This window comes from Cyprinodon variegatus, unplaced genomic scaffold (assembly GCF_000732505.1).
Source record: "Cyprinodon variegatus isolate N-32 unplaced genomic scaffold, C_variegatus-1.0 Scaffold1051, whole genome shotgun sequence".
Lineage (NCBI taxonomy): Eukaryota > Metazoa > Chordata > Actinopteri > Cyprinodontiformes > Cyprinodontidae > Cyprinodon > Cyprinodon variegatus.
In genome coordinates, this window is record NW_015151504.1 from 201644 (window position 1) to 214033 (window position 12390).

Below are 12390 nucleotides of genomic sequence, written 5' to 3' on the forward strand. Positions count from 1 at the left end.
AATGTATATCTATATCTATGTATAGATATATTTAGATAGATATAGATATACATTGAAACAGCCATGCAGGCCATGTAGATATACGTTATTGGTCAAAAATGTTAGAACACCCTAATTTCTGTAGTTTTCTATTGATATTTAAAAAAATTCCAGTACAATGAATAGCTTGAAAGGGTTCACTGGTAAAGGCCAGAACACACCGGTTGCGCACAACTTTTTAATCTCTGATCCGATTTTTTTCCATGTCACACTGACTGCATATAGGGAGTCTACAACGAGGCAGGGTGGGCAGATCTTCACAGATTTCTTTCACTTCTGTGTCTGCGCTATACACAGATTAAAACTATTTCTCACATTTGTCTTGGACAGATTATGAAAAGCCAATAAAAAACAAAAAAAACATCATCGCATTCTATAAAGCAAAGCGAGTCTGTGCAGCATCTCAAAACAGAACAGACAAAGAACATTCCTATGCCTGTATTAAAAACATAACGGATCTATGTCTGAAGTGAAAAACGCAGCACTAAACACCGTGGGAAGGTTTATATGCTGACTGAGGCAGAGATGATTCTCAGAGAGAGATCTGGAAAGTACTGAAGCCAGGTGCGGTTGTACTAACCTTTTTTTTCCTTTGCCTCCTCAATATAATGACATAACTATCTCGTTTTGAAGGTTAAAACATTAATTGTTTTCTAACATGTAATCAAATTCAGTTTATTTATATAGCGCCAATGCACAACACATGTGATCTTAAGGCACTTTACAATTCGACCAGATCATCCAGTCAAATTGATTCAAAGTTTCCTATCTGAGGAAAACCAGCTGATTGCATCGACTCATTGACTCGAAAGCAATCCCTCACACTAAGCATGCTTGTAGCGACAGGGGAAGGGAAAAACTCCCTTTTAACAGGAAGAAACCTCCTGTAGAACCAGGCTCAGTGTGAGCGGCCATTTACGGAGGCCGACTGGGGTTCAAGGAGACAGAAGCAGACGTAATGAAAGAAGCAGAGAGTTTTAAATAAGAGTTTTTAATAAAACTCTTAAATCTGGACCCATTTATACAGGTTACAGGAATAACAACGGGGATGTTCAGAAAACACCCGGTGCTAAGGCACCAGAGGCATAGGTCTGATTGCCTATGAATCAGAAGTGGAAGCAAATCAAACCAACAACCTTGCCTCGTTACCTAAAAGTTAAGCACAGGATTATTTACAGAATCACACATAGGCTGCCATGACTTATAGTTATATAACCCCTCCACTGTTGTGATATTGAAGTACGTAATCAGTTTTAACAGACACCAATCATCTCGTTATCACGAGAAATAAGATTAACAGACTTCATTTAGTATTTTCCCCCAAAGTATGTGGGGGATGTATAACCGCATCTCACTTCCTGTCAGACCCATTAAATTGTAGCTGAATTACTGCTTAGTCCAAATAAAATAGACCTGGGGCCTATCTCAGTCAGACCTACAGAAGCCCCCTTGTGTAAAATCGCATCAGGGTCGATCCTCCCCATTGACTTTCAATAAGCGCTACACGCCAAGACCTCGTCTGCCATTATTTTCTGTCTGATTCGATGTGTTCTGGCCTTTAGTGCTAATCCTCAGAAGTTAAAACAAAGGTAAGGTTGGCCTCAAACTGAAATATCTGTTTCAACTCTATGACACTTGGTTACTTGGTGAATTAGCTTTAAACCAAATGGAAACACCATAGATTTATATTTCTGTTTCGTCAAAATTTTGACGAGCCAGTGACTTTTGCAAATTGAGAGGCATTCTGACCAAAAGCAACTAGCAAAGCCTTCTTCAGGGACATGCATTAGCTTCTGATCAGCACCTTGTTGGTCAGGGGTTCATGTGCCACAGACTTATGAGAACTACTGTACATAGATGGCCACAGATTTGCACAAACTTTCCTTAGAATATTTGATTTGTATTGCAGAAAGAATTCCATTGATAATGCCACAAATGCCCACGTTTATGAGCAGTACATTTTGGTCTAAACATTATTCCATAAATGCAATTGCTTATTTGTACTATGCTTTCATTTCAGATTACAGTGAGACAAATACTGAACAAAGGCTGAAGACTGAATAATATTCTATAAAACGCTGGAAAAATCTGGGTGTTCTAATACTTGTTCTCAGCAGTTTACATATAGATCTATATATAGAATAGTTCTATAAGTTCTATGGCTGATAGGCCCCCTGGCTGTTATTCACAGAGAAAATTACAGTTCAAACTAAATCTGAAGGAAGGGAATGTGTAGGTGGAGGCAGGCATAAAAGCAGAAGAAATGGCTGAGGTTAATTGCTGGGTTTGCCATGTTTAGAGCCGGTGCTTCTAAATTCCACTGTCTGTAATTAAGGACTTATTAGTAGATTAGACCGACAATAAAGACAGGTCAACATACTTAAAGTTTTACTATGGCTACAAGATAATTTGTGAATAAAGTGACAACAAAGCCTTTCCTTAAGCATGGATAAGCCTTATATCTGTTATTATGGAAGCTATTTTACAATTAGGTTTTATACTAAATGATTTTATGCTTGCATGCTTATGTTTATGTGTCTTGCAGCTATGGTGGAGCTTGATGGTGACGACATAAGAATCTCATCCCGAGGGAAACTGGCAGAGAGAGACATTGTACAGGTGACTGTCCTCCAGAGAATGAAATATACTGGAGCTTAAATTTCATAGACACTGACATTTTTCTAGAAAAACCTGTGGGTAATTGAGATTAAAGGGGCATAGTCAAGTAAAATTACATTTTTAAATTTATGTGCAACTAGCCTATTCTGGTTGCATACAAGGGTTTTCTGAAAAGTAGTATTTGTTATTATGATTTTACATGCTTTCATTTTGCTCAATTTGTTTAAAAAAAAAAAGTGATTTGTGTATATTTACAATAACAACAAAGCTATCTTGCCATTGGATAAGACACTTAGCGCCTCCCACTGAAGTTGTGAAAATAATCAAGTTCAAGATCCAGTGTGAAAAAAAAAAAGATCCAAAGAGAGTTAAGACCTTAAATAGTGCTCGGATTACACTATGAACATTGGTGTTCACTAAAATGGATAAAGCTGTGAAAGTAAACATCCTTATTAATACTGATACTTTTAATAAAAATGCTATTCTTAGCCCTATAGCCTTATCACACACAACGTTATGAACATGGAGATGAGATAAACAGAGTAGGGGAAGAGAGGGCAGTTTTCTGTCAGAGCAGCTAAAATCCAGAACGCTACTCAAGATGAACTAATTCAGGTCTCATCAACAATCCACTTACCGTACCAGGGAAGTTTAATGTGTCGAATTTGCATCCATTCCAATGAAAAGGTTTTAGCCTATGACCTTGTTTTTTATTTTTTTTTATTTTGTTTAACTCAAGTATATCAAAACTTGTAACTGTGTTCCAGTTTGTGTTTGTTGGAAACAGGAATTCTCTTTGTCCTTAATGTTCTGGTAAGAGGTTCTGAGGAGTATTTACAAGAACTTAGAGTTGCTTTAGATTGGTTTATTCAATGAATGCTATCTGTTGGCTTTGTCCATGCTGAACTGTCATTTTACCATGAGGCCTTTGAGGTCGGTGGGGCTTTTTTATATAGCTGCATATTGGTGCCATCTACTTTCTGATAATTCTGTGGTAGTGCCAGCAGATGGCGCCTCGCTCATTGTACCAGGTGCTAGAATTCTATTTAGGCTGAAAAAAAACACAATGAAAACGGATCATGATGGTCACTTGGCATATATAGCTTTATTGCATCATGCTCCAACTTAAAGCATATAATGTGATTATGCCTCTTTAAACCAATGTGGTGTATTAGCACCAACATACTTTGGTCACAAATTATCAGCACCAGTGCTTCCCTGCTTCATATTTTGACATTATTATTATGGCTACTGGGGTGTGCATATCCTAAAATAACACTTGTCACTAATCTGCAGATGAGAACATAAACCCTTTTTTCTGCTAATGCATTGGGGACAATTCATTGAAAGAGCTTTTGTACTGCATGCCACTCCAGCGCGTTTTACGTATCAACCTGTTTCAGCTGCAGTGAGCTGCCATCTCTCTGTACCCAAAGCATCAGACATTTAAGATTACAGTAATTATGTAGCAGGTAAAGCATGATACACAGAGCTAAACTTTTGAGTTTTGATTATTTAAACTAATTTACAGTATTCATAGATCAGAAGTTGAGATCTTGTAGTGCTTACCTTGTTTACCAAAAAGGCTCTATTGATGTTTTTCAGGTACAGGTACCTAACAGGTACAGAAGATACAAAGCAGTTTTGCGTTTGCAGAGAATCTAACACATCTTAATATAAATGCAGTCAAATATAAGCTTTTCAAGGGTTCAACACAGAAAGAAATTAGGCAACGTTTGGAAAATAAATAAATCACTGTCATGTCATTTACAGTATGGCATGTACATACATTAATTATATTTCATTATATTTTTTTAGATTCGGTCCGTTTTTACATTAGTGCCTGGAAATAAGGAAATAATTCTAAGCCTCATTCATCTCAAAGTGCATCACCTTAACCCACCTTAGAGCATTCAACATGCTAAATCAGGGGTTAGCGATTCCAGGTCCTGGAGGGCTGGTAGCCTACAACTGGCTCAAATAGCTGAATTACCTCATCAGTGTTTTCCAGAGTTATCTTAATCATTGAATTACTTGAATTAGGTTAGTTGGATCAAGGACACAAAAGTTGCAGGATACTGGTTCCTAAGGAACTGGAATTTCCCACCAATGTGCCAAGGGGATATTCTGCTGTGCTGATAGAATGTTTACATAGTGTAATATGAAATGAATCTTTATAAATATTGTTTTTTGCTATAACAAACTGCTGATAGTAACAAAAATATCTGTTGTTGTAAAAAAAAAAGGGTTAAAAAAGCAAGCAACATGCAAAGCAAGGCGAAGGACACGATTCTAGGGAAGCAACTGATGAGTTTTTGCCAAATTTAGCCAAATTAGTAATAACCTCTGTCTGTTGACAGCAGATAGAAAAATGTGCCACTAAAAGAGACCTTTATCCAGATGTTGCTTTCAGAGGAAATGGTGATATTCTCTATACTGGTTCCATCTTTAGAGAATCCAAGGGAACCCAGGGATGCCTACAGCTTTGTTCGGTTTTCAAAACTTAAAAAAGCACTGCGAGCCGCTCCGTGAATTCCCTGTCCACCATGTAGAGGTGAAACTAACAGCTACTAGACTACATGATGTATGGAAACTCTTGCCTGCCATGTGAAGTTGCATGCAGTACATATGGCTTTCCATGAACAGGGGGAATTCAAGGCGAACAAAAGGAAGAAAAATTAGAAAAATGTCTGCAGGTTTCACGTTCAGTGTGGTTCTAGCCACGATTTCAAATTTTCTTCCTTCTTTTGATCTTTTCTGCACATTGAAGGCAATATTCACATCCCCTTTAATATGTGAACTGTCAGATTGACTCAGATAAGTTGATCTGATCAACCTGCAGCAGCAGTATGGTAGCTACGCAACTGCAAAGTAATGCTGTGTTTTATTGGATATGGAAAAAGCACAGTGACTAGCACTTGATGTTCTGAACGCAAGCGACCATGAGCCGTTGACAGAGCCTAAATGGTGCATTTTTACATAGCATTTCTCACATATGGATAAAAATGGAAGTAATGTTGTCTAAAAACTTTGTTTCCACAGCCGTTCCACTCAGTATAATTCAGTGTGTCAGACTTTTTTCAGTTTGATTTTAAATACCTTGAGTTTAACCAGTGTTTGTGCTTAAATGCGCTGGAGAGAGTCCTAGGTAAGAAGCCCAGATGTGAGTCAAAGGGCCGTTTGGCTCATAAAAAAGATAGCATAGCGGCTTAAAGCCTAGTGACCTGCTATGCTGGCAAGAAACCTGTCTTTAAAGGCAATTATGGCTTTAGCGTTATTGTTAACAAAGCATCAGACGACGATTTAGTATCTTATTTTCATCTCAAATGGCTGAAAACAAAAAAAAACAAAAAATCACCAGTTTATCCCCTTTCTTTTATTTGATGTCCAAAGTAATGTATTGGAAAGCCAAGTGAAGACAAAAAAAGATAATTTTAAAAGATTTTCAAAAATGTATTTATGTATTATCCTGATGTGTATCTCTTATCTGTTTTTGTTGTTCAGTTTGTTCCTTTTAGAGATTACATGGACCGGACAGGAAACCACGTGTTAAGCATGGCACGGCTCGCCAAGGACGTGCTGGCAGAAATCCCAGATCAGTTTATTTCCTACATGAAGAGCAGAGGAATTAAACCCAACCCTGCGCCGCCACCATACACTCCGCCTGGACACACACACCACCACACACAAATCTGAGGCCCTTCTTTTAGAGTTTCACTGAGGACAGATAGCATGCAGCAGACACTCAGAGTTCAGTGGGAACTCTCTACCTCCTGATTTAAGTATTTAATTTATATTTTTTGCTGTGAACAGAAGACCAAGAAATGGGTGTAAAATGTCGTGCTGAACCCTCCCATTGAGTGCAGAAACAGCTGTTTTTTCTTTTAATTTTTTGGTATGGTTTTGTTTCTGCTGTGATACATTTCTTTGTAGTTTCTCTTCAGGAGATGCTGACCCAACTTTTTCAGGACTTGTTGCTGAAAGCCTTTCAGGCTGTGACTGTTTCATGTCTTTTGATAGCAGGTTGATTCAAAGAGGTCATGTAGTGGTTAAACCTTGTGCCTGTCTGTGCGTGTTTCTCTAAGTGTATCAGGACATGTGAACTTGACCCAAACCCTGCTAGTCAATCATCAGTGTGGCCTAATGCAGTAATATTTTTTAGCCACCTTTTCCTTCTCAAAATAGTTTTTATATCGGGGATATATCTCCATTTCTGATAACATGACAGTACCAGTGCTTTCCAAACGACACCGCCTCCTTTCCTCTTTAATACTAAATGTTTGTATGAGCATGTCGTATGAGATTTATCAGCTTTTTTTCTTCTTTTTTTTTGAGTGGCATGAAAATTGAATACATTTGATTTTTAACGAAAGACATCTAATCAATTTTGTATTCACTACCAATTATTTTTGAGCCACTAAATATAAAAGATAGCACAGCAGCTACAATGACTGTACCAGAGTGGTTGTGTACTTGTTGGAATGCTGCTAATCGTTTACTTTTAGGAAGCATTCTTCCTTAACAACTATTTCACTCCACCACCATCTTTTAATATAAAATATAGCATTAGTTTGGAAAAAACTGTTTGCTATGACACTATTTGTAGATGGTTCATTGAAAAACCCAGTATTTATACAAAGGTGTGTAAAGGGCCAGTCCAAGGCAGATGCAAACTAAACGGCTGCTTAGAGCCACAATAATCAAGCGTGCCTCAAGAACAGTTGAATTCCCATGCAGAGCATTTATCTTAATTCCTCTGTTCTATTTCTTCACACTGAACATAAGTTAAAATATTTTACAATGGGGATACTTTCCACCACAAACTGTTCCAGTAGTTATTCAGTAGTTTCTTAATTATATTACATTTTAAAACAAAATGGTAACATTTTTTTAAACTTCAACAAAATCAGTAAATACATTAATACCAGGCTCACACTGAATGCAGTGTAACTGCTGTGCAGGTGCAGGGAACCCAAATCATTTAAACCATTGTGTACATTGACATCAGCAATAGGATATCCTTTTAGCAATAAGAAAGTTTGGCCGGATGCAGCAGCAGGTTTCTGCATCAAGCTCCTGATTTTTACAAGCCATAAAGCCGGACGCCAGACAGAAAAAACTTCAGGAGAATTTCAGAATAAAATTAACCCAGCAACCTAGATTGTCAAATAGCCCCATCAAAGACATATTTATGCACACCAATAATGAGTTTTGTTGGAAGAGTTCATTTTTTTCCCTCTTAAGCGCCATTTCTGCAGCTGGACCGGCTGATTTCAACATGAGAGACTTTTTGCAACATACCTGCACTGCAGCTGCAAGATGTTCAGTGTGAGCCCCACATAAGGACCTGGTCTCCAGAAGGTTTGCGCATCTTCAAAAAGATGCAAACGGGTTCCAATGCTTAGAGCAGATCCCAAGAGCAGAAGGTGAAAAGTGATTTGTATAGCAATTCAGCAGAAAGCGTCTGCAAATCTGTTATTGAGTGTGTGCCTTCTTTAGTATGCAGATCTTAATTTAATGACCAGACCACAATAATTTATGGGTGGAGGATATGCAAATGTGAACATTTACCATGTGTAAAGTGGTTTCCAAATCTGAATCTCAACTGCAGCAGCTGTTTTGGCTTCTCATTTAGCATTTCTGAAAGTAAGGTGCAAAACTTTCGTGGTCATTGTGGCCACAAAGGAGGATGACAGAGGATGGAGAGAGATTCACTGTACTTTAAAACATATTAGGACCATCTGAAAAAGTTGAATAATATTAGAGAAGAAAAAATTTCCACACAAGCCGGCACAAAGTAATGCAACAGGACAGCAGAGAATCTATATACAATTTAACCAAAGAAAAAAAATCTAATTTAATGTTGTGGTATGTTTCTAAAAGAAAATAAGATATTAGGAGCCACCAGAGAACATCCATCACAGAGCCTGTAAATAGACATGGGGGCGGCATGACTGAAAGTGTGCATCTCTTACGTGAGGCAAGAGGGATTTTTGTCTCCCTTAATGTTCTTTAACAGGCTCATGTTTTATGAAATTATTATACTTTTCCTAGTTTTGCATTATGCAGGGTCAGGCTGCTGTTGAGAGGAGCTAGTGGGGACACATTAAACTGTTTAGGGTGTATTCTAGTGTAAAACAGGCTACAACTCCTCCTTTTTCAAGGTGGGTTAGGAAGGTCAATCAGCAGACAAAGATAAATTTCTCATAAATTATGATCTTTATTTTGAACTTATACTTTAGTTTTTGCATCTTTTTTTTTTTACTTTAGTACATAGCTCTTTCAGATAGGCTACTTTTGTGAAATACACTACATCATATACCGGTATATACTTTTTTTCATTGTTAATATTTAAATAATTAAATCGAAAGGCATCCTTCTTTAAGATCACTCTCGAAGTGGTGGGATCCGATGCAGTCTGCTCATTTTCATAATGCAGAGCAAAACTCATCTGCATGTCTTAAAAATTACACAGGAATCTTTTTTGATCACCTGTAACACGCCCACTTATTGTTCGCACGACAAAATTTACATATGCATTTTAGCATCCACTATTTAGAATCTTTGAAGATCAGGCCCAATATGTATATGGGTGCCAAAAAATATCTGTTTGTATAGTAACTATTTAAAACAGTCCTTTCTGCATCCGTTTCTGAGATGGGATCATATGTTGTGTCACAACAGGGATATTTTCCAAATGTTAGCAAAGAGGTCCTCTAAGGTTGGTTAAATTAAGAGCATAGCTCCCTCCTCATTATTTATTATGAAGTTTGAGAGTTCCCTGACTGTTAATTGAAAAGAAACTTCAACTGTGAAATATAGGAGGTTCACGTCATGCAGAACCTAACTACAACCTGGGTCCAGTTTGGAGGAGAACAACAGCAGCTGTTTCTTTTCGCATCGCTTCCATAAACACTTCACCTCAAAATTACTTGCATGTCCTGCTTGCTAGGAGACTGACACAAAGCAGCGAATCTTTCCAGCTGCTGTTCAAGTGCAAAATCTATTTTTAAGCTGTCAAAGGGATCCTTCAACCCTTTGTTATGGCAGTGAGGAGCAAAGAGCTCTAGCTGGAGGCTTCAGAGCTAGTTCTTTCTCATAGGATTTTTGATATTTTATAAAACTTTAGGCTCAACCTAAAGAAAAAACAAAAAGGAACCTGTGACTTTAAAGCCCAAGTGTGATCAACAGTGGTCATAAGGGAAACAGTACTTTGGATTTCTTCTATTTGTTAATCAAAATATGCACATGGGGAGCATAAATGTGCCATCTAAACACCATTTACAGACAATAACAATAACATTCAGTTAAAAAAGATGTATTACTAACTTATCTAAATTTAAAAATATTCAGTCATCACTCCCAGAAGTTGCAGACCCCTGATCTTCAGCTATCCCTCACACTAAGCATGCATGCAGCAACAGTAGAGAGGAAAACTCCCTTTTAACAGGAAGAAACCTCCAGCAGAACAAGGCGTGGTGTAAGCTACCTTCTGCTGAGGCTGACTGGGGCTCAAGGAGACAGAAGCTGACATAGAAAATTAACATATCAGCATTGATCTATAAATACTTTCTGTGTTAGAAAATTTAACAGTAAACTAGGTTTTCACAGTGAAAAATTTTCATGTAAAAAGGAATGAAAGAGAGGTGACCCAGTTAGTCACAATACAGTGAAAGCTGAGCCTATGTCAAATGTTGAGGAAAATACTGATGCTGCTCCCTCCTCTACAGTGTGGCTAAACTGAGGTGGAGGTATGGAAACCTACTAGATAAAGGAGGAAGTACTGAAGGTTTTAAAATACAAATGCTAATTTTATTCCTCTGGATCACATGTTCACCCATGGAGCAGGGGAATGTATCTGGTGACTCCTAGCTGTGATAATATAAGCCTTCATTTTGGATTTAGGTGATCTTATGATGGTGTTTAGGTAACCTGTTATTTAACAATCAGATGGGTCCCAGATTTCCTGTCTTCACTGTGTTCCCAAGTTGAACATTAATAATTAGATTTTCGCTTTCCGTATCTTCAAACTATCTGTAACTTTGCTTTTTTAAATGACCCCCTTAACTAAATCAATTAGTTAAATTTAAAAGCTAAAGTATAGATAAAATAAATATTCAATTTATACAAAAATCCACTTTATTTTAAGTTAATCTAGTCAGTTATAAACTGATATGTGAAGCAGCTACAACAGAGTGACTGTTAAATCAAGTTCGATAAGGTTTTAACAGGTTTATTTATGGACCCCATTAGATGTTTAATTCAGCCCTTGTAATGTATTGTACACATCACCTATAGAACAGAATATAAAACCTATACTTTCCTTAGAAACTTTATTTTGTATGAACATACTAACAGGTGATCTATGAAGATGGAATATTTTTGTATGATCATTAGTTTTGAGTTATGCAGCCTATATTTGTACTGATCCTTGATGGAAGTGTAATTTAAAATGCCACCATAATTCAATCGCACAGCTCACATTTATTCCCACAAGCTTATGATAAGTGAACTTGTAGGGAGCACAACAACTGTTTCAATGCCTAATTGGTATTTATTTATTTTAATTTTATTTGTTTGGCAACATAAATCATTTAAAGGTATACTATGCAACCTGTTGATTTTCCAGCGAGGCTCCCCCCTGAGGGCGAAAGTAAAAGTGCACTGTCGTAAATATGCACAGCTGTTCTCCTGGTTTCTCTGTCAAGCCAGGCGCGGTTGTTTTGAGCTTAGCAGACAGGCAAACGCAATGAATGACTAACACAGTGAAAGTATGAACATGCACACAGAGAGAGAGAAACCATTCCAATGTTACTTACAATCGCATCAGCAGAAACGCGAGGTCCGCGTCAGCCTTGCAGCATTCTTTTTATTTTAGCTCTCGCCATTCGGAAAAAGCTTGCCCGATGTTCACCCGTGTACGACTCCTCTCTCTGTCCGGAGCCCTTTTCCTCTTTCTTGCCTGCTCCGACATGGGCTTTCGCTGTTTTCACGCTGGTTCCGCCATGATAACTGCACAAAGATCGCCACTGTGCTAGCAACGAGCATGCTTTTAACTGGGGGCGTGTAGCAGTTCTCGCCGTAAAGCAAGACCGACTCTCGCGAGACTTCTGAGCCTGTGGGTGCGGGCCGAGGGCTCCTGCAATTGCAAGTGCGGTATTTCCCCCACAGACCACCAGGGCGGCCGAGAATACCTTTGTTCCACCTGAAATGACTCATTTAATCATCCAAAACGTTATGGAACACATTAATTAACTGAAAAATGTTGCATAGTGTGCCTTTAAAATTAATATAAGGAAAGCTAAATCAAAAGGTCCACAAAAAGAAATTAAAGGGTAAGTTATAATCATGGATGTCCCATTTTTTTCCTTTTTTTCTGGCATCAATGGCCCAGAACAGACCTCAGAATGTGGGTCTGAAATAGCTGAAAAAAGCTGAAGTATAATTTCTAGGTAATATGTTGCTTTAAAGTTTGTCATTGCAATGAATTAGAAAGTTTAAAGCACCCTGAAGCAAAGATATGAGATCAGCAGGAAGCATATGTGGAGAGAAAAGGACATTACAGTTTTAGAAAGTATCCTTTGTTGTCAAAATCTTAGAATAAAGCCATTGTTTATTTTCTATGCAAATGAACTCACTACAAAGTTTAGAAAATTATATCAGTGGAAACAGCTCTTAACATTTTTTTATAATGGAATGCCACAGATATCAAACTAAAAATGTTGTAGCTGG

The 12390-nt window shown here is 37.7% G+C and overlaps 1 protein-coding gene across 3 annotated transcripts in view; it reads left to right on the top strand.

Moving 5' to 3' along the window:
• The window catches only part of LOC107101079 (copine-8), a 201598-nt gene extending 190968 nt beyond the window's left edge, over positions 1 to 10630 (top strand). For 2 of the 3 annotated variants that reach the window (XM_015399834.1, XM_015399837.1), the window contains 2 exons: positions 2585 to 2658; positions 6163 to 10630. In XM_015399834.1, the coding sequence (XP_015255320.1) occupies positions 2585 to 2658; positions 6163 to 6354 (266 nt within the window). In that variant the 3' untranslated portion in view covers positions 6355 to 10630. The remainder of the gene's footprint in view (positions 1 to 2584; positions 2659 to 6162) is intronic. The other variant, XM_015399835.1, reaches the window with a different exon arrangement.
• The last annotated feature ends 1760 nt before the right edge of the window (positions 10631 to 12390 follow it).